The sequence below is a fragment of the Lithobates pipiens genome, unplaced genomic scaffold, assembly GCF_037356315.1.
Source record: "Lithobates pipiens isolate NorthernLeopardFrog02 unplaced genomic scaffold, aLitPip1_a1.2 Scaffold_18, whole genome shotgun sequence".
NCBI lineage: Eukaryota > Metazoa > Chordata > Amphibia > Anura > Ranidae > Lithobates > Lithobates pipiens.
Genome location: NW_027507758.1, coordinates 3,964,169 through 3,989,653, shown reverse-complemented (window position 1 = coordinate 3,989,653; position 25,485 = coordinate 3,964,169). Strand labels below are relative to the sequence as shown.

At 48.7% G+C, this 25,485-nt stretch overlaps 1 protein-coding gene across 4 annotated transcripts in view; it reads left to right on the top strand.

Annotated features, from left to right (window-relative positions):
- Window positions 1–25,485, top strand: part of LOC143986952 (BRISC and BRCA1-A complex member 2) — a 344,474-nt gene that overhangs the window by 145,008 nt on the left and 173,981 nt on the right. For all 4 annotated transcript variants that reach the window (XM_077485366.1, XM_077485368.1, XM_077485367.1 and 1 more), the window contains exon 7: window positions 20,949–21,058. In XM_077485366.1, coding sequence (XP_077341492.1) covers window positions 20,949–21,058 — 110 coding nt within the window. The remainder of the gene's footprint in view (window positions 1–20,948; window positions 21,059–25,485) is intronic.

Here is a 25,485-nt window from a genome sequence, read left to right as displayed (position 1 = left end):
GATCAGAGGAGCCCCAGCCAGGAGAAGAGAGACAGGAGGTCTCACTTAGGGGTCAGAGGAGCCCCAGCCAGGAGTGAAGCGACAGGAGGTCTTACCTAGGGGCACAGCCAGGAGTAAAGACACAGGAGGTCCCAACCAGGGGTCAGAGGTGCCCTAGCTGGCAGTAAAGAGAGAGGAAATCTCACCTATGGGTCAGAGTTGCCCCAGCCAGGGGTAGAGACAGGAGGTCCCAACCAGGGGTCAGAGGAGCCCCAGCCAGGAGTGAAGCGACAGGAGGTCTTACCTAGGGGCAGAACAGCTACAGCCAGGAGTAAAGACACAGGAGGTCCCAACCAGGGGTCAGAGGTGCCCTAGCTGGCAGTAAAGAGAGAGGAAATCTCACCTATGGGTCAGAGTTGCCCCAGCCAGGGGTAGAGACAGGAGGTCCCAACCAGGGGTCAGAGGAGCCCCAGCCAGGAGACAGTAGTTGTCATGCCAGGAGTCAGGGCGTCTCCTATTGGGGTATCCTGAGACCAGTGGGCACTGCAACTAAAAGCTATGAGAGCCAAGGGAAAGAGGAGAGCTGGGCAACACAGTCAGAGGGACTAGTAAGGAGATCAGCAGTGCTAACAGGGGAGCCAGGTGGCTCTGTATTTTCAGTTGACTGTTCATCGCTTTTCCTTGCTTGGCATATCAGGGACCTGCGGTTTGTCATTTCCACATTCGAAGAGATGTACGTAATTTCTAGAAATGATGTATACCACACAGAGCTAGCATTTCCAAGGAGATGATATACAAGCAATAACCATTCAGAGCAAGGCTGCCTGCGGAACCTGCTGTCAATCAGGAGTGGGGGGAGGGGCAGGGTCAGACACTGACCATAGAAGATCTTGTTTTTTGTGTTTACCAACACTGCAGGTTGAGCTTTCAGGGCCTGTGTTGTGAACTTTGAAGGTGAATTTCTCCACAGTGCCAGTAGACACAGAGGTGAATGAGGGTTGGTTGTGTAGAATATGGAGGTTAGTGCAGGCACAGGTTCCCTTTAAGTGAAGAAATTGCTTTTAGCTAAAGTTCCATTGATGATGAAATGTGCACACACCATCGGATTGCACAGAGCAGCCGCCACCGCGTGTGGTTTTGATCCATCTCTAGCAGCAGTCATATCAGATTAGGCCTCCTGCGCAGTCATGTGACCGCCGGCTGGCGCTCAGCACAACAATACCGGGCTCTGCACAGGCACTGTGATCCTAATCTCTTTGCTGGTCACACTCCAGTTATCCGAGGAAATGGATTCCAGCTATTGTGGCTGCCGGGGAGCAGATGTTTTGTTTGGAGTGGCGGTCAGCAGACGTCTGCTGTCATTAATCCCGGCTTCCAGTAACTGTGGCCGGCTTACAGTAGGAGGGATCCGTTCATGTGACCCCCCCCTCCCTATTATAATACATTACTGTCTGCACAACACATTACCCTCTCTGATTACGGGTCAGACTCGGGACAGATACCTTGTGGGACGCTCGCGGCCCGGACACGGCGCACACCGGAGACACTCATAAGAATGACTTTGTCTTCCAATATTTCCTAATCTTCATGGCTTGTTGATCCTCACTGTGATCCTCTCTAATGGACTACGCTATGGTCATCGCTTTGGTACTCTTTATGGTCATCGCTTTGGTCCTCACTATAGTCCTCTCTATGGACTTCGCTATGGACCTCACTATGTTTCTCGCTATGGACTTTGCTGTGGTCTTCACTATGGACCTCACTATAAACTTCGCTATAATCTTCGCTATGGACTTCGCTATAGTCCTTGCTATGGACCTTACTATGATCTTTTCTATAGACCTCACTGTGGTCCTTTCTATGGACCTCACTATGTTCCTCACTATGGACTTCGCTATTGTCCTTGCTTGATCTCTCTGTGGTCTTCACTATGGTCTCTGCTATAGTCCTCGCTATGGACTCCGCTATAGTCCTCGCTATGGACTCCGCTATAGTCCCCGCTATGGACTCCGCTATAGTCCCCGCTATGGTCTCCGCTATAGTCCCCGCTATGGTCTCCGCTATAGTCCTCGCTATGGTCTCCGCTATAGTCCTCGCTATGGACCTTACTATGATCTTCGCTATAGACCTCACTGTGGTCCTTGCTATGGTCCTTTCTATGGTCCTCACTATGGACTTCGCTATTGTCCTCGCTTTGGTCCTTTCTATGGACCTCACTTTGGACCTCGACATGGCCCTTTCTATGGACTTCACTATGGTTTTTGCTACGTTCCTCACTATGAACTTTGCTATGGTCCTCACTATGGACCTCACTATGAACCTCAATATGAACTTGGCTATAGTCCTCCCTGTGAACCTCACTTTATTCCTCACTATGGACCTCTCTATGGATCTCACTAAGGTCCTCACTATGGACCTTTCTTTAGTCCTCAGTATGGACCTCGCTATGGTCCTTTCTATGGACCTCACTATGTTCCTCGCTTTGGTCCTCACTATGAAATTGGCTATGGACCTCACTATGGACCTCACTATGGACCTCACTATGGATCTCTCTATGGATCTCTCTATGGATCTCTCTATGGATCTCTCTATGGATCTCTCTATGGATCTCTCTATGGATCTCTCTATGGATCTCACTATGGTCCTCTCTATGGATCTCACTATGGTCCTCTCTATGGATCTCACTATGGTCCTCTCTATGGACTTCGCTATTGTCCTCGCTTTGGTCCTTTCTATGGACCTCACTTTGGACCTCGACATGGCCCTTTCTATGGACTTCACTATGGTTTTTGCTACGTTCCTCACTATGAACTTTGCTATGGTCCTCACTATGGACCTCACTATGAACCTCAATATGAACTTGGCTATAGTCCTCCCTGTGAACCTCACTTTATTCCTCACTATGGACCTCTCTATGGATCTCACTAAGGTCCTCACTATGGACCTTTCTTTAGTCCTCAGTATGGACCTCGCTATGGTCCTTTCTATGGACCTCACTATGTTCCTCGCTTTGGTACTCACTATGAAATTGGCTATGGACCTCACTATGGACCTCACTATGGACCTCACTATGGATCTCTCTATGGATCTCTCTATGGATCTCTCTATGGATCTCTCTATGGATCTCTCTATGGATCTCTCTATGGATCTCTCTATGGATCTCACTATGGTCCTCTCTATGGATCTCACTATGGTCCTCTCTATGGATCTCACTATGGTCCTCTCTATGGACTTCGCTATTGTCCTCGCTTTGGTCCTTTCTATGGACCTCACTTTGGACCTCGACATGGCCCTTTCTATGGACTTCACTATGGTTTTTGCTACGTTCCTCACTATGAACTTTGCTATGGTCCTCACTATGGACCTCACTATGAACCTCAATATGAACTTGGCTATAGTCCTCCCTGTGAACCTCATTTTATTCCTCACTATGGACCTCTCTATGGATCTCACTAAGGTCCTCACTATGGACCTTTCTTTAGTCCTCAGTATGGACCTCGCTATGGTCCTTTCTATGGACCTCACTATGTTCCTCGCTTTGGTCCTCACTATGAAATTGGCTATGGACCTCACTATGGACCTCACTATGGACCTCACTATGGACCTCACTATGGATCTCTCTATGGATCTCTCTATGGATCTCTCTATGGATCTCACTATGGTCCTCTCTATGGATCTCACTATGGTCCTCTCTATGGATCTCACTATGGTCCTCTCTATGGATCTCACTATGGTCCTCTCTATGGATCTCACTATGGTCCTCTCTATGGATCTCACTATGGTCCTCTCTATGGACCTCACTATGTTCCTCGCTTTGGTCCTCACTATGAAATTGGCTATGGACCTCGCTATGGACCTCGCTATGGACCTCACTATGGACCTCACTATGGACCTCACTATGGACTTCACTATGGATCTCTCTATGGATCTCTCTATGGATCTCACTATGGTCCTCTCTATGGATCTCACTATGGTCCTCTCTATGGACCTCACTATGGACCTCACTATGGACCTCACTATGGACCTCACTATGGACTTCACTATGGATCTCTCTATGGATCTCACTATGGTCCTCTCTATGGATCTCACTATGGTCCTCTCTATGGATCTCACTATGGTCCTCTCTATGGATCTCACTATGGTCCTCTCTATGGATCTCACTATGGTCCTCTCTATGGATCTCACTATGGTCCTCTCTATGGATCTCACTATGGTCCTCTCTATGGACCTCACTATGTTCCTCGCTTTGGTCCTCACTATGAAATTGGCTATGAACCTCACTATGGACCTCACTATGGACCTCACTATGGACCTCACTATGGACCTCACTATGGACCTCTCTATGGTCCTCTCTATGGATCTCACTATGGATCTCACTATGGTCCTCTCTATGGACCTCACTATGGTCCTCTCTATGGATCTCACTATGGTCCTCGCGGATTCTGGTAAACCAAGGCAAGAAAAGACACTGATTTCTTGGACTGAAGATTTCTCCTTCCCAACCAAACGTTTAAAGCCAAACTCCAGGTTTTAGGTGATTGTAAACCCTCCATACTCCCAGTGAGGTGGCTGGCCTCAGGTGGTACACAGAGAAGAAACAAATCCTCGTACATAACTTGTACCTGTTTATCTACTGCCTCCTCTCCTCTACATCTGTTCATAGTCCAGAATTTTATAAAGCTTGTCTGAGCTGTCAGAAAGCAGAGGGCAGGGAGCAGAAGTTGCACTCTGCAGAGCTCAGTGAGGAGAACTCTGGGAGAGCTGATTGGAGGGAAGGGACACACCCACTCCACACAGTACACAGAGCTGAGTCTGACAATCACAGGCTGTGTGCTGGAGCCCCCTCCCCTGTCACCATATTTCTCTTGGTGTCAGGAAAAAGGAGGCAGAAGACAGAAATGACACTTAGTGCTCTGGATTGAGACAAGTACACACTATAGAGGGATAGGCTTTGTTCAGATTTCATGTCTGAGGTTTGAACCAGCTTGTTGTTTTTTAAAAGAAGCACACTTGCCCGTCCAGAGATCCAGCGCCGCCCCCACCTGGGCCAGTTCTTTGCCAGTTTTCGGATCCTCGGCGCCGGCATGTTTACTACGGGAAGCTGGCTGTGATTCCTTGTGGCTTCCCAGCCGGCTTCCCACTGCGCATGTGCGAGTCGTGCCGCACTTTGTGAATGTGACGTGCCCCAGAAGGTTGCTGGTCAGTGAAGGAGAGGGGAGAACTTCTGCTCTGACCACCTAGGAAATGGAAGTGGGTGCCTGCTAAAACTAGATACCCCCCCCCCCCCAAAAAAAAAAAAACCTCACAAAGTGGGAGAGGAGGGGAAGGAGATGATAAAGTGGAACTTCCCTTTTAGGGGGAGGTGTTCTGTAGTCCATCCGGGGAGAACTAGGCAAGGCTAGCAACACTACGTGTGATTTCAGAGACGCCGCGCCGATGTGTTGTCGGTTCACAGCAGGAAGTTCGGAGCTCGCTGGATTTCTGGCCAATCAGCGGGGATTTTCCATTTATATTTTACTTTGCGTAGACCCTGAACAGGCCGTGCGCTGTGTTTTATGGTGTTTTTATCTTTTAGGGAATTGCCTATATCTGCAGCTTATCCCGGTGATAGCCGGGGCCGGCCTTGGAACTCCATGAATGTGGTCTCTGTCGGAGGAAAGGATTGTTCTATAGATAATAATCCACAGCGAGGTGACCGACCACTTCTGCTAAAATCTGATTGTCTGACATCATTTTCCTAAGAAAGAGGAAGACAAAAGAGTGAAAGGATTTATTTTCATTATTAATATATTATTATTATTATTATTACAATAACAGTTTGTGCAGCCAAAATATACAGAGTACCTGGAAAGTATTCACAGCGCTTCACTTCTTCCACATTTTGTTTTGTTGCAGCCTTATTCCCAAATAGATAAAATTTATTATTTTCCTAAAAAATTTACAAACATCCCCCATAATGACAACGTGAGAGCATTTGTTTTTAAATCTTTGCAAATTTATTAAACAACAAAAAAGGGAAAAAAATCCCATGTACCCAAGTATCACAGGCTCCTCCCATGTACATAATATTTATGTACATGGGAGGAGCCTGTGATACTTGTGTACATGGGAGGAGCCTGTGATACTTGTGTACATGGAAGGAGCCTGTGATAATTGTGTACATGGGAGGAGCCTGTGATACTTGTGTACATGGGAGGAGCCTGTGATACTTGTGTACATGGGAGGCGCCTGTGATACTTGTGTACATGGGAGGAGCCTGTGATACTTATGTACATGGGAGGAGCCTGTGATACTTATGTACATGGGAGGAGCCTGTGATACTTGTGTACATGGGAGGAGCCTGTGATACTTGTGTACATGGGAGGAGCCTGTGATACTTGTGTACATGGGAGGAGCCTGTGATACTTGTGTACATGGGAGGAGCCTGTGATACTTGTGTACATGGAAGGAGCCTGTGATACTTATGTACATGGGAGGAGCCTGTGATACTTGTGTACATGGGAGGAGCCTGTGATACTTGTGTACATGGGAGGAGCCTGTGATACTTGTGTACATGGGAGGAGCCTGTGATACTTGTGTACATGGGAGGAGCCTGTGATACTTGTGTACATGGGAGGAGCCTGTGATACTTGTGTACATGGGAGGAGCCTGTGATACTTGTGTACATGGAAGGAGCCTGTGATAATTGTGTACATGGGAGGAGCCTGTGATACTTGTGTACATGGGAGGAGCCTGTGATACTTGTGTACATGGGAGGCGCCTGTGATACTTGTGTACATGGGAGGAGCCTGTGATACTTATGTACATGGGAGGAGCCTGTGATACTTATGTACATGGGAGGAGCCTGTGATACTTGTGTACATGGGAGGAGCCTGTGATACTTGTGTACATGGGAGGAGCCTGTGATACTTGTGTACATGGGAGGAGCCTGTGATACTTGTGTACATGGGAGGAGCCTGTGATACTTGTGTACATGGAAGGAGCCTGTGATACTTATGTACATGGGAGGAGCCTGTGATACTTGTGTACATGGGAGGAGCCTGTGATACTTGTGTACATGGGAGGAGCCTGTGATACTTGTGTACATGGGAGGAGCCTGTGATACTTGTGTACATGGGAGGAGCCTGTGATACTTGTGTACATGGGAGGAGCCTGTGATACTTGTGTACATGGGAGGAGCCTGTGATACTTGTGTACATGGAAGGAGCCTGTGATAATTGTGTACATGGGAGGAGCCTGTGATACTTGTGTACATGGGAGGAGCCTGTGATACTTGTGTACATGGGAGGCGCCTGTGATACTTGTGTACATGGGAGGAGCCTGTGATACTTATGTACATGGGAGGAGCCTGTGATACTTATGTACATGGGAGGAGCCTGTGATACTTGTGTACATGGGAGGAGCCTGTGATACTTGTGTACATGGGAGGAGCCTGTGATACTTGTGTACATGGGAGGAGCCTGTGATACTTGTGTACATGGGAGGAGCCTGTGATACTTGTGTACATGGAAGGAGCCTGTGATACTTATGTACATGGGAGGAGCCTGTGATACTTGTGTACATGGGAGGAGCCTGTGATACTTGTGTACATGGGAGGAGCCTGTGATACTTGTGTACATGGGAGGAGCCTGTGATACTTGTGTACATGGGAGGAGCCTGTGATACTTGTGTACATGGGAGGAGCCTGTGATACTTGTGTACATGGGAGGAGCCTGTGATACTTGTGTACATGGAAGGAGCCTGTGATAATTGTGTACATGGGAGGAGCCTGTGATACTTGTGTACATGGGAGGAGCCTGTGATACTTGTGTACATGGGAGGCGCCTGTGATACTTGTGTACATGGGAGGAGCCTGTGATACTTATGTACATGGGAGGAGCCTGTGATACTTATGTACATGGGAGGAGCCTGTGATACTTGTGTACATGGGAGGAGCCTGTGATACTTGTGTACATGGGAGGAGCCTGTGATACTTGTGTACATGGGAGGAGCCTGTGATACTTGTGTACATGGGAGGAGCCTGTGATACTTGTGTACATGGGAGGAGCCTGTGATACTTGTGTACATGGGAGGAGCCTGTGATACTTGTGTACATGGGAGGAGCCTGTGATACTTGTGTACATGGGAGGAGCCTGTGATACTTGTGTACATGGGAGGAGCCTGTGATACTTGTGTACATGGAAGGAGCCTGTGATACTTGTGTACATGGAAGGAGCCTGTGATACTTGTGTACATGGAAGGAGCCTGTGATACTTGTGTACATGGGAGGAGCCTGTGATACTTGTGTACATGGGAGGAGCCTGTGATACTTGTGTACATGGGAGGAGCCTGTGATACTTGTGTACATGGGAGGAGCCTGTGATAATTGTGTACATGGGATTTTTTTTTTCCTTTTTTTTTTTTTAATAAATTTGCAAACATTTCACATGTTGTCATTATGGGGGATGTTTGTAGAATTTTGGGGAAAATAATGAATTTAATCCATTTTGGAATAAGGCCGTAACATAACAAAATGTGGAAGAAGTGAAGCACTGTGAATACTTTCTGGATGCTCTGTATATATTATTGTACGGGGTGTAGAGGAGGATTAAGCCCAGCCAGATACCTTCAGCACCATCTCGGGGGTGGGGGGTGGGGGGGTCATAACAATTGGTAGAAAATTTCAATCTGAACAATCGGTTGGTTCAGCCAAAGACATGAAATCTATATAGGAAAGGACGACAATCATCTGACGCCGCGCTCTGTGTGAGCGATATTCACTCCAGACGGGCCTTTCCTGAGATGACGTATCCCCTTGGAGGGTCCCACGTCTCCACGTTTCGATGTGTCTGTGGTGGAGATGTTGGTTGTGGGATGTCCTCGGTGTGGGCGGCCGGTGAATGAGTAATCTGAGGGTGATGGGAAGTCGGATTTGTTTATAGAGCCCAACCTATTCTATACTCACAATACACCTCCATATCCCCCACCCAGATCCTGATATGGTATCTCCTCCACACCTCGCCACGCCCGGAACCCAAATTTTGAAGCGTGAATAGCGAAATTGATCGAGAATCACGATAAACCGTAATACACATGAGCAAGTAAAATCATAACCCCCCCAAAGCACCACTGAAATCTTTGTATCATTTTCGCTGATTGTGAAAATCGATCGACAAAAAATGTACCAGTTGCCAGTTTACTGACCTTCAGACTTTAGGGGGGTGGTCTACAACCAGTTGGAGTAAACAATGCCCCATCATTGGTGTCAGTGGGAGGAATAGTGTCCCATCATTGGTGTCAGTGGGAGGAATAGTGCCCCATCATTGGTGTCAGTGGGAGGAATAGTGTCCCATCATTGGTGTCAGTGGGAGGAATAGTGTCCCATCATTGGTATCAGTGGGGGGAATAGTGTCCCATCATTGGTGTCAGTGGGAGGAATAGTGCCCCATCATTGGTGTCAGTGGGAGTAATAGTGACCCATCATTGGTGTCAGTGGGAGGAATAGTGCCCCATCATTGGTGTCAGTGGGAGGAATAGTGTCCCATCATTGGTGTCAGTGGGAGTAATAGTGCCCCATCATTGGTGTCAGTGGGAGGAATAGTGTCCCATCATTGGTGTCAGTGGGAGGAATAGTGCCCCATCATTGGTGTCAGTGGGAGGAATAGTGTCCCATCATTGGTGTCAGTGGGAGGAATAGTGCCCCATCATTGGTGTCAGTGGGAGTAATAGTGTCCCATCATTGGTGTCAGTGGGAGGAATAGTGCCCCATCATTGGTGTCAGTGGGAGGAATAGTGCCCCATCATTGGTGTCAGTGGGAGGAATAGTGCCCCATCATTGCTGTCAGTGGGGGGGAATAGTGCCCCATCATTGGTGTCAGTGGGGGGAATAGTGCCCCATCATTGGTGTCAGTGGGGGGAATAGTGCCCCATCATTAGTGTCAGTGGGAGGAATAGTGCCCCATCATTGGTGTCAGTGGGAGGAATAGTGCCCCATCATTGGTGTCAGTGGGAGGAATAGTGCCCCATCATTGGTGTCAGTGGGAGGAATAGTGCCCCATCATTGGTGTCAGTGGGAGGAATAGTGCCCCATCATTGGTGTCAGTGGGGGGGGGGGGGAATAGTGCCCCATCATTGGTGTCAGTGGGGGGAATAGTGCCCCATCATTGGTGTCAGTGGGGGGGAATAGTGCCCCATCATTGGTGTCAGTGGGGGGAATAGTGCCCCATCATTGGTGTCAGTGGGGAGAATAGTGCCCCATCATTGGTGTCAGTGGGGAGAATAGTGCCCCATCATTGGTGTTGGTGGGAGGAAAGTGCCCCATCATTGGTGTCAGTGGGGGGAATAGTGCCCCATCATTGGTGTCAGTGGGGAGAATAGTGCCCCATCATTGGTGTTGGTGGGAGGAAAGTGCCCCATCATTGGTATCAGTGGGAGGAATAGTGCCCCATCATTGGTGTCAGGAGGAATAGTGTCCCATCATTGGTGTCAGTGGGAGGAATAGTGCCCCATCATTGGTGTCAGTGGGGGGAATAGTGCCCCATCATTGGTGTCAGTGGGGGGAATAGTGCCCCATCATTGGTGTCAGTGGGAGGAATAGTGCCCCATCATTGGTATCAGTGGGAGGAATAGTGCCCCATCATTGGTATCAGTGGGAGGAATAGTTCCCCATCATTGGTGTCCGTGAGAGGGAATAGTGCCCCATCATTGGTGTCAGTGGGAGGAATAGTGCCCCATCATTGGTGTCAGTGGGAGGAATAGTGCCCCATCATTGGTGTCCGTGAGAGGGAATAGTGCCCCATCATTGGTGTTAGTGGGAGGAATAGTGCCCCATCATTGGTATCAGTGGGAGGAATAGTGCCCCATCATTGGTGTCAGTGGGGAGAATAGTGCCCCATCATTGGTGTCAGTGGGAGGAATAGTGCCCCATCATTGGTATCAGTGGGAGGAATAGTGCCCCATCATTGGTATCAGTGGGAGGAATAGTGCCCCATCATTGGTGTCAGTGGGAGGAATAGTGCCCATCATTGGTGTCAGTGGGGAGAATAGTGCCCCATCATTGGTGTCAGTGGGAGGAATAGTGCCCATCATTGGTGTCAGTGGGAGGAATAGTGCCCCATCATTGGTATCAGTGGGGGGAATAGTGCCCCATCATTGGTGTCAGTGGGAGGAATAGTGTCCCATCATTGGTGTCAGTGGGAGGAATAGTGCCCCATCATTGGTATCAGTGGGGGGAATAGTGTCCCATCATTGGTGTCAATGGGAGGAATAGTGCCCCATCATTGGTATCAGTGGGAGGAATAGTGTCCCATCATTGGTGTCAGTGGGAGGAATAGTGCCCCATCATTGGTGTCAGTGGGAGGAATAGTGTCCCATCATTGGTGTCAGTGGGAGGAATAGTGCCCCATCATTGGTGTCAGTGGGAGGAATAGTGCCCCATCATTGGTGTCAGTGGGAGGAATAGTGTCCCATCATTGGTGTCAGTGGGAGTAATAGTGCCCCATCATTGGTGTCAGTGGGAGGAATAGTGCCCCATCATTGGTGTCAGTGGGAGGAATAGTGCCCCATCATTGGTGTCAGTGGGAGGAATAGTGCCCCATCATTGGTGTCAGTGGGAGGAATAGTGTCCCATCATTGGTGTCAGTGGGAGGAATAGTGCCCCATCATTGGTGTCAGTGGGAGGAATAGTGCCCCATCATTGGTGTCAGTGGGAGGAATAGTGCCCCATCATTGGTGTCAGTGGGAGGAATAGTGTCCCATCATTGGTGTCAGTGGGAGTAATAGTGCCCCATCATTGGTGTCAGTGGGAGGAATAGTGTCCCATCATTGGTGTCAGTGGGAGGAATAGTGCCCCATCATTGGTGTCAGTGGGAGGAATAGTGTCCCATCATTGGTGTCAGTGGGAGGAATAGTGCCCCATCATTGGTGTCAGTGGGAGGAATAGTGCCCCATCATTGGTGTCAGTGGGAGGAATAGTGTCCCATCATTGGTGTCAGTGGGAGGAATAGTGCCCCATCATTGGTGTCAGTGGGAGTAATAGTGTCCCATCATTGGTGTCAGTGGGAGGAATAGTGCCCCATCATTGGTGTCAGTGGGAGGAATAGTGCCCCATCATTGGTGTCAGTGGGAGGAATAGTGCCCCATCATTGCTGTCAGTGGGGGGGAATAGTGCCCCATCATTGGTGTCAGTGGGGGGAATAGTGCCCCATCATTGGTGTCAGTGGGGGGAATAGTGCCCCATCATTGGTGTCAGTGGGAGGAATAGTGCCCCATCATTGGTGTCAGTGGGAGGAATAGTGCCCCATCATTGGTGTCAGTGGGAGGAATAGTGCCCCATCATTGGTGTCAGTGGGAGGAATAGTGCCCCATCATTGGTGTCAGTGGGAGGAATAGTGCCCCATCATTGGTGTCAGTGGGGGGGGAATAGTGCCCCATCATTGGTGTCAGTGGGGGGAATAGTGCCCCATCATTGGTGTCAGTGGGGGGAATAGTGCCCCGTCATTGGTGTCAGTGGGGGGAATAGTGCCCCATCATTGGTGTCAGTGGGAGGAATAGTGTCCCATCATTGGTGTCAGTGGGAGGAATAGTGCCCCATCATTGGTGTCAGTGGGGGGAATAGTGCCCCATCATTGGTGTCAGTGGGGGGAATAGTGCCCCATCATTGGTGTCAGTGGGGAGAATAGTGCCCCATCATTGGTGTCAGTGGGGAGAATAGTGCCCCATCATTGGTGTTGGTGGGAGGAAAGTGCCCCATCATTGGTGTCAGTGGGGGGAATAGTGCCCCATCATTGGTGTCAGTGGGGGGAATAGTGCCCCATCATTGGTGTCAGTGGGGAGAATAGTGCCCCATCATTGGTGTCAGTGGGGAGAATAGTGCCCCATCATTGGTGTTGGTGGGAGGAAAGTGCCCCATCATTGGTGTCAGTGGGAGGAATAGTGTCCCATCATTGGTGTCAGTGGGAGGAATAGTGCCTCATCATTGGTGTCAGTGGGAGGAATAGTGCCCCATCATTGGTGTCAGTGGGGGGAATAGTGCCCCATCATTGGTGTCAGTGGGGGGAATAGTGCCCCATCATTGGTGTCAGTGGGGAGAATAGTGCCCCATCATTGGTGTCAGTGGGGAGAATAGTGCCCCATCATTGGTGTTGGTGGGAGGAAAGTGCCCCATCATTGGTGTCAGTGGGGGGAATAGTGCCCCATCATTGGTGTCAGTGGGAGGAATAGTGTCCCATCATTGGTATCAGTGGGGGGAATAGTGTCCCATCATTGCTGTCAGTGGGAGGAATAGTGCCCCATCATTGGTGTTAGTGGGAGGAATAGTGCCCCATCATTGGTATCAGTGGGAGGAATAGTTCCCCATCATTGGTGTCCGTGAGAGGGAATAGTGCCCCATCATTGGTGTTAGTGGGAGGAATAGTGCCCCATCATTGGTGTCAGTGGGAGGAATAGTGCCCCATCATTGGTGTTAGTGGGAGGAATAGTGCCCCATCCTTGGTATCAGTGGGAGGAATAGTGCCCCATCATTGGTGTCAGTGGGGAGAATAGTGCCCCATCATTGGTGTCAGTGGGAGGAATAGTGCCCCATCATTGGTGTCAGTGGGAGGAATAGTGCCCCATCATTGGTATCAGTGGGAGGAATAGTGCCCCATCATTGGTGTCAGTGGGAGGAATAGTGCCCATCATTGGTGTCAGTGGGGAGAATAGTGCCCCATCATTGGTGTCAGTGGGAGGAATAGTGCCCCATCATTGGTATCAGTGGGGGGAATAGTGCCCCATCATTGGTGTCAGTGGGAGGAATAGTGCCCCATCATTGGTATCAGTGGGGGGAATAGTGCCCCATCATTGGTGTCAGTGGGAGGAATAGTGCCCATCATTGGTGTCAGTGGGGAGAATAGTGCCCCATCATTGGTGTCAGTGGGAGGAATAGTGCCCCATCATTGGTGTCAGTGGGAGGAATAGTGTCCCATCATTGGTGTCAGTGGGAGGAATAGTGTCCCATCATTGGTGTCAGTGGGAAGAATAGTGCCCCATCATTGGTATCAGTGGGAGGAATAGTGCCCCATCATTGGTATCAGTGGGAGGAATAGTTCCCCATCATTGGTGTCCGTGAGAGGGAATAGTGCCCCATCATTGGTGTTAGTGGGAGGAATAGTGCCCCATCATTGGTGTCAGTGGGAGGAATAGTGCCCCATCATTGGTGTCCGTGAGAGGGAATAGTGCCCCATCATTGGTGTTAGTGGGAGGAATAGTGCCCCATCCTTGGTATCAGTGGGAGGAATAGTGCCCCATTATTGGTGTCAGTGGGGAGAATAGTGCCCCATCATTGGTGTCAGTGGGAGGAATAGTGCCCCATCATTGGTGTCAGTGGGAGGAATAGTGCCCCATCATTGGTATCAGTGGGAGGAATAGTGCCCCATCATTGGTGTCAGTGGGAGGAATAGTGCCCATCATTGGTGTCAGTGGGGAGAATAGTGCCCCATCATTGGTGTCAGTGGGAGGAATAGTGCCCCATCATTGGTATCAGTGGGGGGAATAGTGCCCCATCATTGGTGTCAGTGGGAGGAATAGTGTCCCATCATTGGTGTCAGTGGGAGGAATAGTGCCCCATCATTGGTGTCAGTGGGAGGAATAGTGTCCCATCATTGGTGTCAGTGGGAGGAATAGTGCCCCATCATTGGTGTCAGTGGGGGGAATAGTGCCCCATCATTGGTGTCAGTGGGAGGAATAGTGCCCCATCATTGGTGTCAGTGGGAGGAATAGTGCCCCATCATTGGTGTCCGTGAAAGGGAATAGTGCCCCATCCTTGGTGTTAGTGGGGGGAATAGTGTCCCATCATTGCTGTCAGTGGGAGGAATAGTGCCCCATCATTGGTGTCAGTGGGAGGAATAGTGTCCCATCATTGGTGTCAGTGGGAGGAATAGTGCCCCATCATTGGTGTCAGTGGGAGGAATAGTGTCCCATCATTGGTGTCAGTGGGAGGAATAGTGCCCCATCATTGGTGTCAGTGGGAGGAATAGTGTCCCATCATTGGTGTCAGTGGGAGGAATAGTGTCCCATCATTGGTGTCAGTGGGAGGAATAGTGCCCCATCATTGGTGTCAGTGGGAGGAATAGTGTCCCATCATTGGTGTCAGTGGGAGGAATAGTGCCCCATCATTGGTGTCAGTGGGAGGAATAGTGTCCCATCATTGCTGTCAGTGGGAGGAATAGTGCCCCATCATTGGTGTTAGTGGGAGGAATAGTGCCCCATCATTGGTATCAGTGGGAGGAATAGTTCCCCATCATTGGTGTCCGTGAGAGGGAATAGTGCCCCATCATTGGTGTTAGTGGGAGGAATAGTGCCCCATCATTGGTGTCAGTGGGAGGAATAGTGCCCCATCATTGGTGTCCGTGAGAGGGAATAGTGCCCCATCATTGGTGTTAGTGGGAGGAATAGTGCCCCATCCTTGGTATCAGTGGGAGGAATAGTGCCCCATCATTGGTGTCAGTGGGGAGAATAGTGCCCCATCATTGGTGTCAGTGGGAGGAATAGTGCCCCATCATTGGTGTCAGTGGGAGGAATAGTGCCCCATCATTGGTATCAGTGGGAGGAATAGTGCCCCATCATTGGTGTCAGTGGGAGGAATAGTGCCCATCATTGGTGTCAGTGGGGAGAATAGTGCCCCATCATTGGTGTCAGTGGGAGGAATAGTGCCCCATCATTGGTATCAGTGGGGGGAATAGTGCCCCATCATTGGTGTCAGTGGGAGGAATAGTGTCCCATCATTGGTGTCAGTGGGAGGAATAGTGTCCCATCATTGGTGTCAGTGGGAAGAATAGTGCCCCATCATTGGTATCAGTGGGAGGAATAGTGCCCCATCATTGGTATCAGTGGGAGGAATAGTTCCCCATCATTGGTGTCCGTGAGAGGGAATAGTGCCCCATCATTGGTGTTAGTGGGAGGAATAGTGCCCCATCATTGGTGTCAGTGGGAGGAATAGTGCCCCATCATTGGTGTCCGTGAGAGGGAATAGTGCCCCATCATTGGTGTTAGTGGGAGGAATAGTGCCCCATCCTTGGTATCAGTGGGAGGAATAGTGCCCCATTATTGGTGTCAGTGGGGAGAATAGTGCCCCATCATTGGTGTCAGTGGGAGGAATAGTGCCCCATCATTGGTGTCAGTGGGAGGAATAGTGCCCCATCATTGGTATCAGTGGGAGGAATAGTGCCCCATCATTGGTGTCAGTGGGAGGAATAGTGCCCATCATTGGTGTCAGTGGGGAGAATAGTGCCCCATCATTGGTGTCAGTGGGAGGAATAGTGCCCCATCATTGGTATCAGTGGGGGGAATAGTGCCCCATCATTGGTGTCAGTGGGAGGAATAGTGTCCCATCATTGGTGTCAGTGGGAGGAATAGTGCCCCATCATTGGTGTCAGTGGGAGGAATAGTGTCCCATCATTGGTGTCAGTGGGAGGAATAGTGCCCCATCATTGGTGTCAGTGGGGGGAATAGTGCCCCATCATTGGTGTCAGTGGGAGGAATAGTGCCCCATCATTGGTGTCAGTGGGAGGAATAGTGCCCCATCATTGGTGTCCGTGAAAGGGAATAGTGCCCCATCATTGGTGTTAGTGGGGGGAATAGTGTCCCATCATTGCTGTCAGTGGGAGGAATAGTGCCCCATCATTGGTGTCAGTGGGAGGAATAGTGTCCCATCATTGGTGTCAGTGGGAGGAATAGTGCCCCATCATTGGTGTCAGTGGGGGGAATAGTGCCCCATCATTGGTGTCAGTGGGAGGAATAGTGCCCCATCATTGGTGTCAGTGGGAGGAATAGTGCCCCATCATTGGTGTCCGTGAAAGGGAATAGTGCCCCATCATTGGTGTTAGTGGGAGGAATAGTGCCCCATCATTGGTATCAGTGGGAGGAATAGTGCCCCATCATTGGTGTCAGTGGGGAGAATAGTGCCCCATCATTGGTGTCAGTGGGAGGAATAGTGCCCCATCATTGGTATCAGTGGGAGGAATAGTGCCCCATCATTGGTATCAGTGGGAGGAATAGTGCCCCATCATTGGTGTCAGTGGGAGGAATAGTGCCCATCATTGGTGTCAGTGAGGAGAATAGTGCCCCATCATTGGTATCAGTGGGGGGAATAGTGCCCCATCATTGGTGTCAGTGGGGGGAATAGTGCCCCATCATTGGTGTCAGTGGGAGGAATAGTGTCCCATCATTGGTGTCAGTGGGAGGAATAGTGCCCCATCATTGGTGTCAGTGGGGGGAATAGTGCCCCATCATTGGTGTCAGTGGGGGGAATAGTGCCCCATCATTGGTGTCAGTGGGAGGAATAGTGCCCCATCATTGGTATCAGTGGGAGGAATAGTGCCCCATCATTGGTATCAGTGGGAGGAATAGTTCCCCATCATTGGTGTCCGTGAGAGGGAATAGTGCCCCATCATTGGTGTTAGTGGGAGGAATAGTGCCCCATCATTGGTGTCAGTGGGAGGAATAGTGCCCCATCATTGGTGTCCGTGAGAGGGAATAGTGCCCCATCATTGGTGTTAGTGGGAGGAATAGTGCCCCATCATTGGTATCAGTGGGAGGAATAGTGCCCCATCCTTGGTATCAGTGGGAGGAATAGTGCCCCGTCATTGGTGTCAGTGGGGAGAATAGTGCCCCATCCTTGGTATCAGTGGGAGGAATAGTGCCCCATCATTGGTGTCAGTGGGGAGAATAGTGCCCCATCATTGGTGTCAGTGGGAGGAATAGTGCCCCATCATTGGTGTCAGTGGGAGGAATAGTGCCCCATCATTGGTATCAGTGGGAGGAATAGTGCCCCATCATTGGTGTCAGTGGGAGGAATAGTGCCCATCATTGGTGTCAGTGGGAAGAATAGTGCCCCATCCTTGGTATCAGTGGGAGGAATAGTGCCCCATCATTGGTGTCAGTGGGGAGAATAGTGCCCCATCATTGGTGTCAGTGGGAGGAATAGTGCCCCATCATTGGTGTCAGTGGGAGGAATAGTGCCCCATCATTGGTGTCAGTGGGAGAAATAGTGTCCCATCATTGGTATCAGTGGGGGGAATAGTGTCCCATCATTGGTATCAGTGGGAGGAATAGTGTCCCATCATTGGTGTCAGTGGGAGGAATAGTGCCCATCATTGGTATCAGTGGGAGGAATAGTGTCCCATCATTGGTGTCAGTGGGAGGAATAGTGCCCCATCATTGGTGTCAGTGGGAGGAATAGTGTCCCATCATTGGTATCAGTGGGGGGAATAGTGTCCCATCATTGCTGTCAGTGGGAGGAATAGTGCCCCATCATTGGTATCAGTGGGAGGAATAGTGCCCCATCATTGGTATCAGTGGGAGGAATAGTGCCCCATCATTGGTATCAGTGGGAGGAATAGTGCCCCATCATTGGTATCAGTGGGAGGAATAGTGTCCCATCATTGGTGTCAGTGGGAGGAATAGTGCCCCATCATTGGTGTCAGTGGGGGGAATAGTGCCCCATCATTGGTGTCAGTGGGAGGAATAGTGCCCCATCATTGGTGTCAGTGGGAGGAATAGTGCCCTATCATTGGTGTCCGTGAAAGGGAATAGTGCCCCATCATTGGTGTTAGTGGGAGGAATAGTGCCCCATCATTGGTATCAGTGGGAGGAATAGTGCCCTATCATTGGTGTCAGTGGGAGGAATAGTGCCCATCATTGGTGTCAGTGGGGGGAATAGTGCCCCATCATTGGTATCAGTGGGAGGAATAGTGCCCCATCATTGGTGTCAGTGGGAGGAATAGTGCCCCATCATTGGTGTCAGTGGGAGGAATAGTGCCCCATCATTGGTGTCAGTGGGAGGAATGGTGCCCCATCATTGGTGTCAGTGGGAGGAATGGTGCCCCATCATTGGTGTCAGTGGGAGGAATGGTGCCCCATATTAGGGTTAAAGTGGATGTAAAGGCAGAAAAAGCCCTCTGACCCCCCCCCCTCCTTTATTATTTACCAGTGGTCCCTACATCCAGCGATGTTGTAGGAATGTCTCTGCTGCCTGGACTCCCCTGCTCATTGGCTGAGACAGCAGCGCAACGCCATTGGCACCCGCTACTGTCAGTCAAAGTCAGTTAGCCAATCAGGAGAGGAAGGGGCGGGGTGGGGCTGGGCTGCAGCTCGTTGTCTGAATGGACACAGGGAGCTGCGATATTCGGCTCCGGTGCCCCCCATAGCAAGCTGCTTTCTGTGGGGGCACTTAGTGGGAGGGAGGGGCCAGGAGCGCCAAAGAGGGACCCGAGAAGAGGAGGATCCGGGCCTTTCTGTGCAAAACCAATACAGAGAAGGTATGTGTGACATGTTTGTTATTTTTTAACTTTAAAAAAACAACAACTTTACAATCACTTTAACCCTAACAAAATAAATACATTAAAGAAATAATAATATTAATGCTAATAATAATATTAAAGGAATTAACAAACACCTGGGTTAGGGGTTAACCACAATAAAGTAAATAAATAAATACATAAATAATAATAATAATAATAATATTATTATCATTATTATTATTATTATTAATAATAATAATAATAATATTATTATTATTATTATTATTATTATTAACACTAGGTTAGAGGAATAAATAAATAAATACATAGTAATAATATATTGATAAACACCAGGATTAAGGGTTAACCTTAGCAAAATAAATACATAAAAATAATAATATTATTTTTGATAATAGTAATAAACTGTTAATAAACACCAGGTTAGGGGTAAGGAGCAAAATAACATATTGGGGTTAGGGATAAAATAAATACATAAATAATAATAATATTATTTTTGATAATAGTAATAAACTGTTAATAAACACCAGGTTAGGGGTAAGGAGCAAAATAACATATTGGGGTTAGGGATAAAATAAATACATAAATAATAATAATTATTATTATTAAACAGCAGAGTTAAGGGCTAATGCTAACAAAATTAATAAATACATTAATAATATTAATAATAATAATAATAAATGAATAATAAACACCGGGGTAAGGGATTAATTTTTTTTATTTTAGTGGAACTATTTATGTATTCATTATTATAAGGTGTAGCCACGTTATAGCGAGAGCAACATTTCTAGCGCTAAACCTCCTCTGTGAATCTAAACTGGTAACCAGTAAAGGCTTTTAAATTGTTGCCGATGGAGATTGTTTAGGTTGGTCGTCATTCCACGGCTGTGCACAATTTTAAAGTGTGACATGTCGGGTATCTATGTACTCGGTGTAACATCATCTTTCATATTATACAAATAAATTGAGGTATATATATATATATTTTTTTTTTTTTATTATTGTTTGTTTTTATTTTTATTTATTTTTTTTCCCAAAAAATTGTTTTTGCAAAAACCTCTGCGCAGATACCATGTGACAAATTACTGCAACATTCACCATTTTATTCTCCAGGGTCTCTGCTTGGGAATTAGAAATAATTTTGTATCAAACAATAGTGCTTTAAACATGTATATAAAAAGTGGCAGAAAAAGGCCAGGGGGGGGGGGGGGGGGTCAGGAAGTGGTTAAGCAGCGCACCGCTTTTGGCGGGCATTGTGACGCCGCACCCGCACAGGTAGTACGGCAGGTAAAGGGTTAAGGCACCTCTGAAAGACATCTGAGCGCACCCCCCCCCCCCCCCCCCAGGCCGTGCTTGTGATGAGCCCTTAGGCCCTCGTTCACGCTAGTGTTTCTTCTCTGAAGAGCAATCCACGTTCAGATCGCTTTTCACTATCTGCTTTAACCCCCCCTCTCCCCAAATGCCGGTTTACCGCACTGCCACTGCACGTGGCTGCAGCACGGCCCCATTCACCTGAATCAGTGGTGTTCCAAGGGCACTAGAGGGGGTATAATTCCTGCTGTGACTGGGGGAACAGTTGGGGGGCAGTAAAAGTGTGGCTCATCTGTAGGGTTTTACCCCGCCACTTGTGTAAAGGAGGCGGGTGTTCCAGTTTGTCTGATAGATCTGATAACGAACGACCTTTCCTCTCTATAGGATGCAAACGAGGACCCGGGGGAGGACGTCGCTCTGCTCTCTGTTAGCTTTGAAGACGCAGAAGCCACCCAGGTGTTCCCCAAACTTTACCTCTCCCCACGAGTAGAACAGTAAGTGCTTTTTGTTTTTATTTTATTTATTTTTTTGCATCACATTGGTGTAAATCATCCTCAGAATTTGCCGCGTGTCGTCTCAGGATGTATTTTTTAAACAAAATTTACAGAGCTATTTATCCTGTGAAACTTCATGAATGTTTGTGGATGGGGGCAACGTCAAATTTTCTAGGCTATTTCCTCTCAAGGTCAAATGTTGTTCATTCATACAGAAAAAAAAAAATCAGGAAAATACCACTTTATGGCCACTAGATGGATAAGATGATCATAGAAAATAGACACCTATTTGTTTTGAATGTTAGCTCCATCTAGTGGCCATGATGCAATATTTTTCCCAAGCAATGAATAACATTTGACCCACAGAGAAAATAGCACAATAATATTAGAAGTTGCCCCCATTTGCACAAAACAGGTGTGCATGCATTTCCAAAGAATAGATAGTTCTGTGTATATATATATATATATATATATATATATATATATATATATATATATATATATATATATATATATATATATATATATATATATATATATATATATATAAAAATTCTATAAATGCACACCTTGGTGTGTACAAGCAGTAATCAGAATATTTAGATGCAATATTAGCAACATTAATAAGACAAAAAAATCGATATTTTATGAATTGCTGTCTCCTATAATTACAGGATTGTGTTAAATTATTACATTATAAAACCTAACCTGCCTAAGTTTCTATGGTGACCGTACTGAAGTGCTGCCCCTTGTGGTGTCTGCAAGTAATTGTTTTAATATTCCAGCTGATCCCTGTGTCCCTTGGGAGCCCTATGGCTCCTGGACCCGGGTTGTACATAAAGCTCTGCCCCTTCCCCCTTGTCAGTGCCACCTGTCAATCAACTGTCCAATGGTAGAACCTCTACAGCCCACTGAAGTTCTGTCTTTTGACAGCAGAAAGTCAAGGGGCGGAGCTCAGTCTTTTATGAACTCAAAGCCCCATGTACAGTCTGGAGCTAGGATCCAAAAAGCTCTACAGGGACACCCCCCTCCCCCCCCCCCCCCCCCAAGTCACAGTCTACATCTCAGGCCTGTACATTTGGTGTTGATCTCCACCTGATGCTGGCTGCTGGGAAGGTATTTAGTTCCTCCACTGCACTTCCCTTGTGTAGTCTTAACTTTTACATTTCCTGCTCTATACTAAACAGCTGCACTCAGTTGGGTTCTGTGTGCCTGCTGAGAATAATTCATCATAGCTGCACTCAGACTCTATTTTATAGTGTGTTATGATATTCAAGTCCAGAAGGTTTTGTTAGGAATAAATCCGGGCCTTTCTGTCTTTGTTCCTAATGGGGAAATCCCATCCTTCTTCTTTCCATATTTAGTTGAATGGAGAAGGATGAGAACTTCTATGTTATTGCCCATGTCTACCTGCCTGGGGGGGTAAACCCCCCTCATTTTTTGTGCTGGTGTCAGGATCTGGATCACCTGCTGGTGACACTGTGGAAGGTTGTAGTTCCAGTGTCTACCAGCGGGTGTCTGCCAACAGCCATCAGATCCCAGTAATGAGTCTCCACCTGATGCTGGCTACCGGGAAGGGACTTAGTTCCTTCTCTACACTTCCCTTGTGCTTCAGTGTTTTGCCTGATGGCCAGATACTGCTTGCCAACTTATCCCGACCCTGCCCCTGCTTTGCATCCTATACCTCGCTGCCCTTATACCCGTTGCCCTTGTTCATGGTCCCAGTCCTCGCTCCCCCTTCCTGACTGTTTCTTACATCTCCAGTAGAGATGCACCGGTACCACTTTTTTTAAATACTCGCCGATACTGATTACAGATACTTTAATGTCCTGTGATAGGGGCACTAATAGGGTGGAACTAATATGCAGCGCTGATGGGCACTGAACTGATAGATGGCACTGATATACAGCACTGATGATCACTGATAGGTGGCACTGGGTGATGGGAACTGATTGATGGCACTGATGGGAACTGATGGGCAGCACTGATGGGAACTGAAGGACGACACTGATGGGCAGCACTGTTGGGAACTGAAGGGCGACATCAATGGGCTGCACTGATGGGCACTGATAGGCAACACTGATGGGAACTGATGGGCGGCACTGATGGGAACTGTTGGGCGGCACTGATGGGAACTGTTGGGCGGCACTGATGGGAACTGTTGGGCGGCACTGATGGGAACTGTTGGGCGGCACTGATGGGAACTGTTGGGCGGCACTGATGGGAACTGTTGGGCAGCACTGATGGGAACTGAAGGACGACACTGATGGGTGGCACTGATGGGAACTGAAGGATGACATTGATGAGCGGCACTGATGGGAACCGATGAGCGGCACTGATGGGAACCGATGGGCGACACTGATGGGAACTGAAGGACGACACTGATGGGCGGCATTGATGGGAACTGAAGGACGACATTGATGGGCTGCACTGATGGGAACTGAAGGACGGTATTGATGAGCTGCACTGATGGGAACTGAAGGACAGCATTGATGAGCTGCATTGATGGGCACTGATAGGCAACACTGATGGAAACTGATGGGAACCGATGTGCACCACTGGGGGGAACCGATGTGCACCACTGGGGGGAACCGATGTGCACCACTGGGGGGAACCGATGTGCACCACTGGGGGGAACCGATGTGCACCACTGGGGGGAACCGATGGGCACCACTGGGGGGAACCGATGGGCACCACTGGTGGGAACCGATGGGCGGCACTGATGGGAACCGATGGGGGCGGCACTGATGGGAACTGATGGGCGGCACTGATGGGAACTGAAGGACGACACTGATGGATGACACTGATGGCCGGCACTGATGGATGGCACTGATGGGAACATAAGGACAACACTGATGGGTGGCACTGATTGGAACTGATGGTCGGCACTGGTGAGAACTGATGTAGATGGAGGTGTGTCCATTACCTCCACTCAGGTCTCAGATTACACTCAGCTGCCTTGCTCTATGATGTGCAGTATGTGACATCAGATCCCTGCCTTCCGAAGCTTAGCTGTGCATGTTTCTTTATGGGACTGTGGAAGGGGAAGGGGTGTCCTTTCCCTCCACTCAGGTCTCAGATTACACTTAGCTCCCTGCTCTACTGCTCTATGCAGTGCAGTATGGACATCAGATGCCCGCCCCCTGCCTTTTGAAACTTAGATGTGCATGTTTCTTTATGAGACTGTGTAAGGGGAAGGGGTTTCCCTCCACTCAGGTCTCAGAATACACTCAGCTGCCTTCTCTATGCTGTGCAGTGTGTGCCATCTGATCCCCGCCCCCTGCCTTCTGAAGCTCAGCAGTTTATGTTTATTTGAGACTGTGTAAGGAAGGGTGTGTCCATACCCTCCACTCAGGTCTCAGATTACACTCAGCTCCATGCTCTATGCTGTGCAGTGTGTGATATCAGATCCCCGCCCCCTGCCTTCTGGAGCTCAGAAATGTTGTGTAAATGTTCACTTTGAATGGCTGTAGAGAAGAGAAGGCTGCAGCTAAAGGGGTACAACTTATGTAGGAGGATTTGCTGTGTATCACCTGAGGCCAGTGATTTCTCTGGGGATATGAAATGGTTACAGACACTTTAACTCTTTTTCCAGTTATTTTTACAACTTGGATTTGAACCCAGGCAGAGAATTAACGATCGAACGTCTCTCCCTCCATGGGCTCTTTTTTTACTTCTTTTTTAGGAATGTTCGGTTTGCTTTTTAATTTGTTCTTTTCCATCAGCGGAGTCGCCGTTAAATCCGGCCTTTCATCCTTTATGTTGTGTTGCGTCAGTAGCGGCAGTGCCCCCGGACCCTCCATTGTTCTATTATGGGGGTATTCCAGGACGGGCGGCGCGGTGATAAATATCGCCGCTTTACAGTAGTCTGGAGAGTTAAATAAACAGAGGAGACGAAATGCACATCTTTTATGGAGTTTGTCATAAATCTCCTCTCCCACCGCGGAGAACAAAGAGCGCTCCTGTGCGATGTTTACGTCTTTAGGGCGATAATTCTACTGTAGAATCGCCGGATTCCATCTTCATCGCCGACATTCAGTGCCAGGCTCCGCCCTAACGGTGCCCGGGCCGCACTCCCACCCGCTGCCCTCACCCGCATTCCGCTGACGGCTTTCCCTTCATTGGTGTCGCTGACTTTTACTGACTTTTTGTTAAAGTTTGACATTTTGTGTGGTTGGTATTCAGGATCCTCTTCCCGACTGCAATGTGTGTATATACGGTATATACGGTGCGGGTTGGAAGTGGTTTACCGGGGATTGTGGATGAAGCTATCAGCCATAGCTCGGTATATATATATTTTTTTTCCAGCTGGTGATTGGCTTTCTCATGAAAGCGGCCCGAGTGACTAATTAGCCGCTGAATTGCTTTCAGAAGCAGCTGGAGGGGTCGTCTACCCCATCCCCCAATCCCTCCCCAACCCTCCCGCT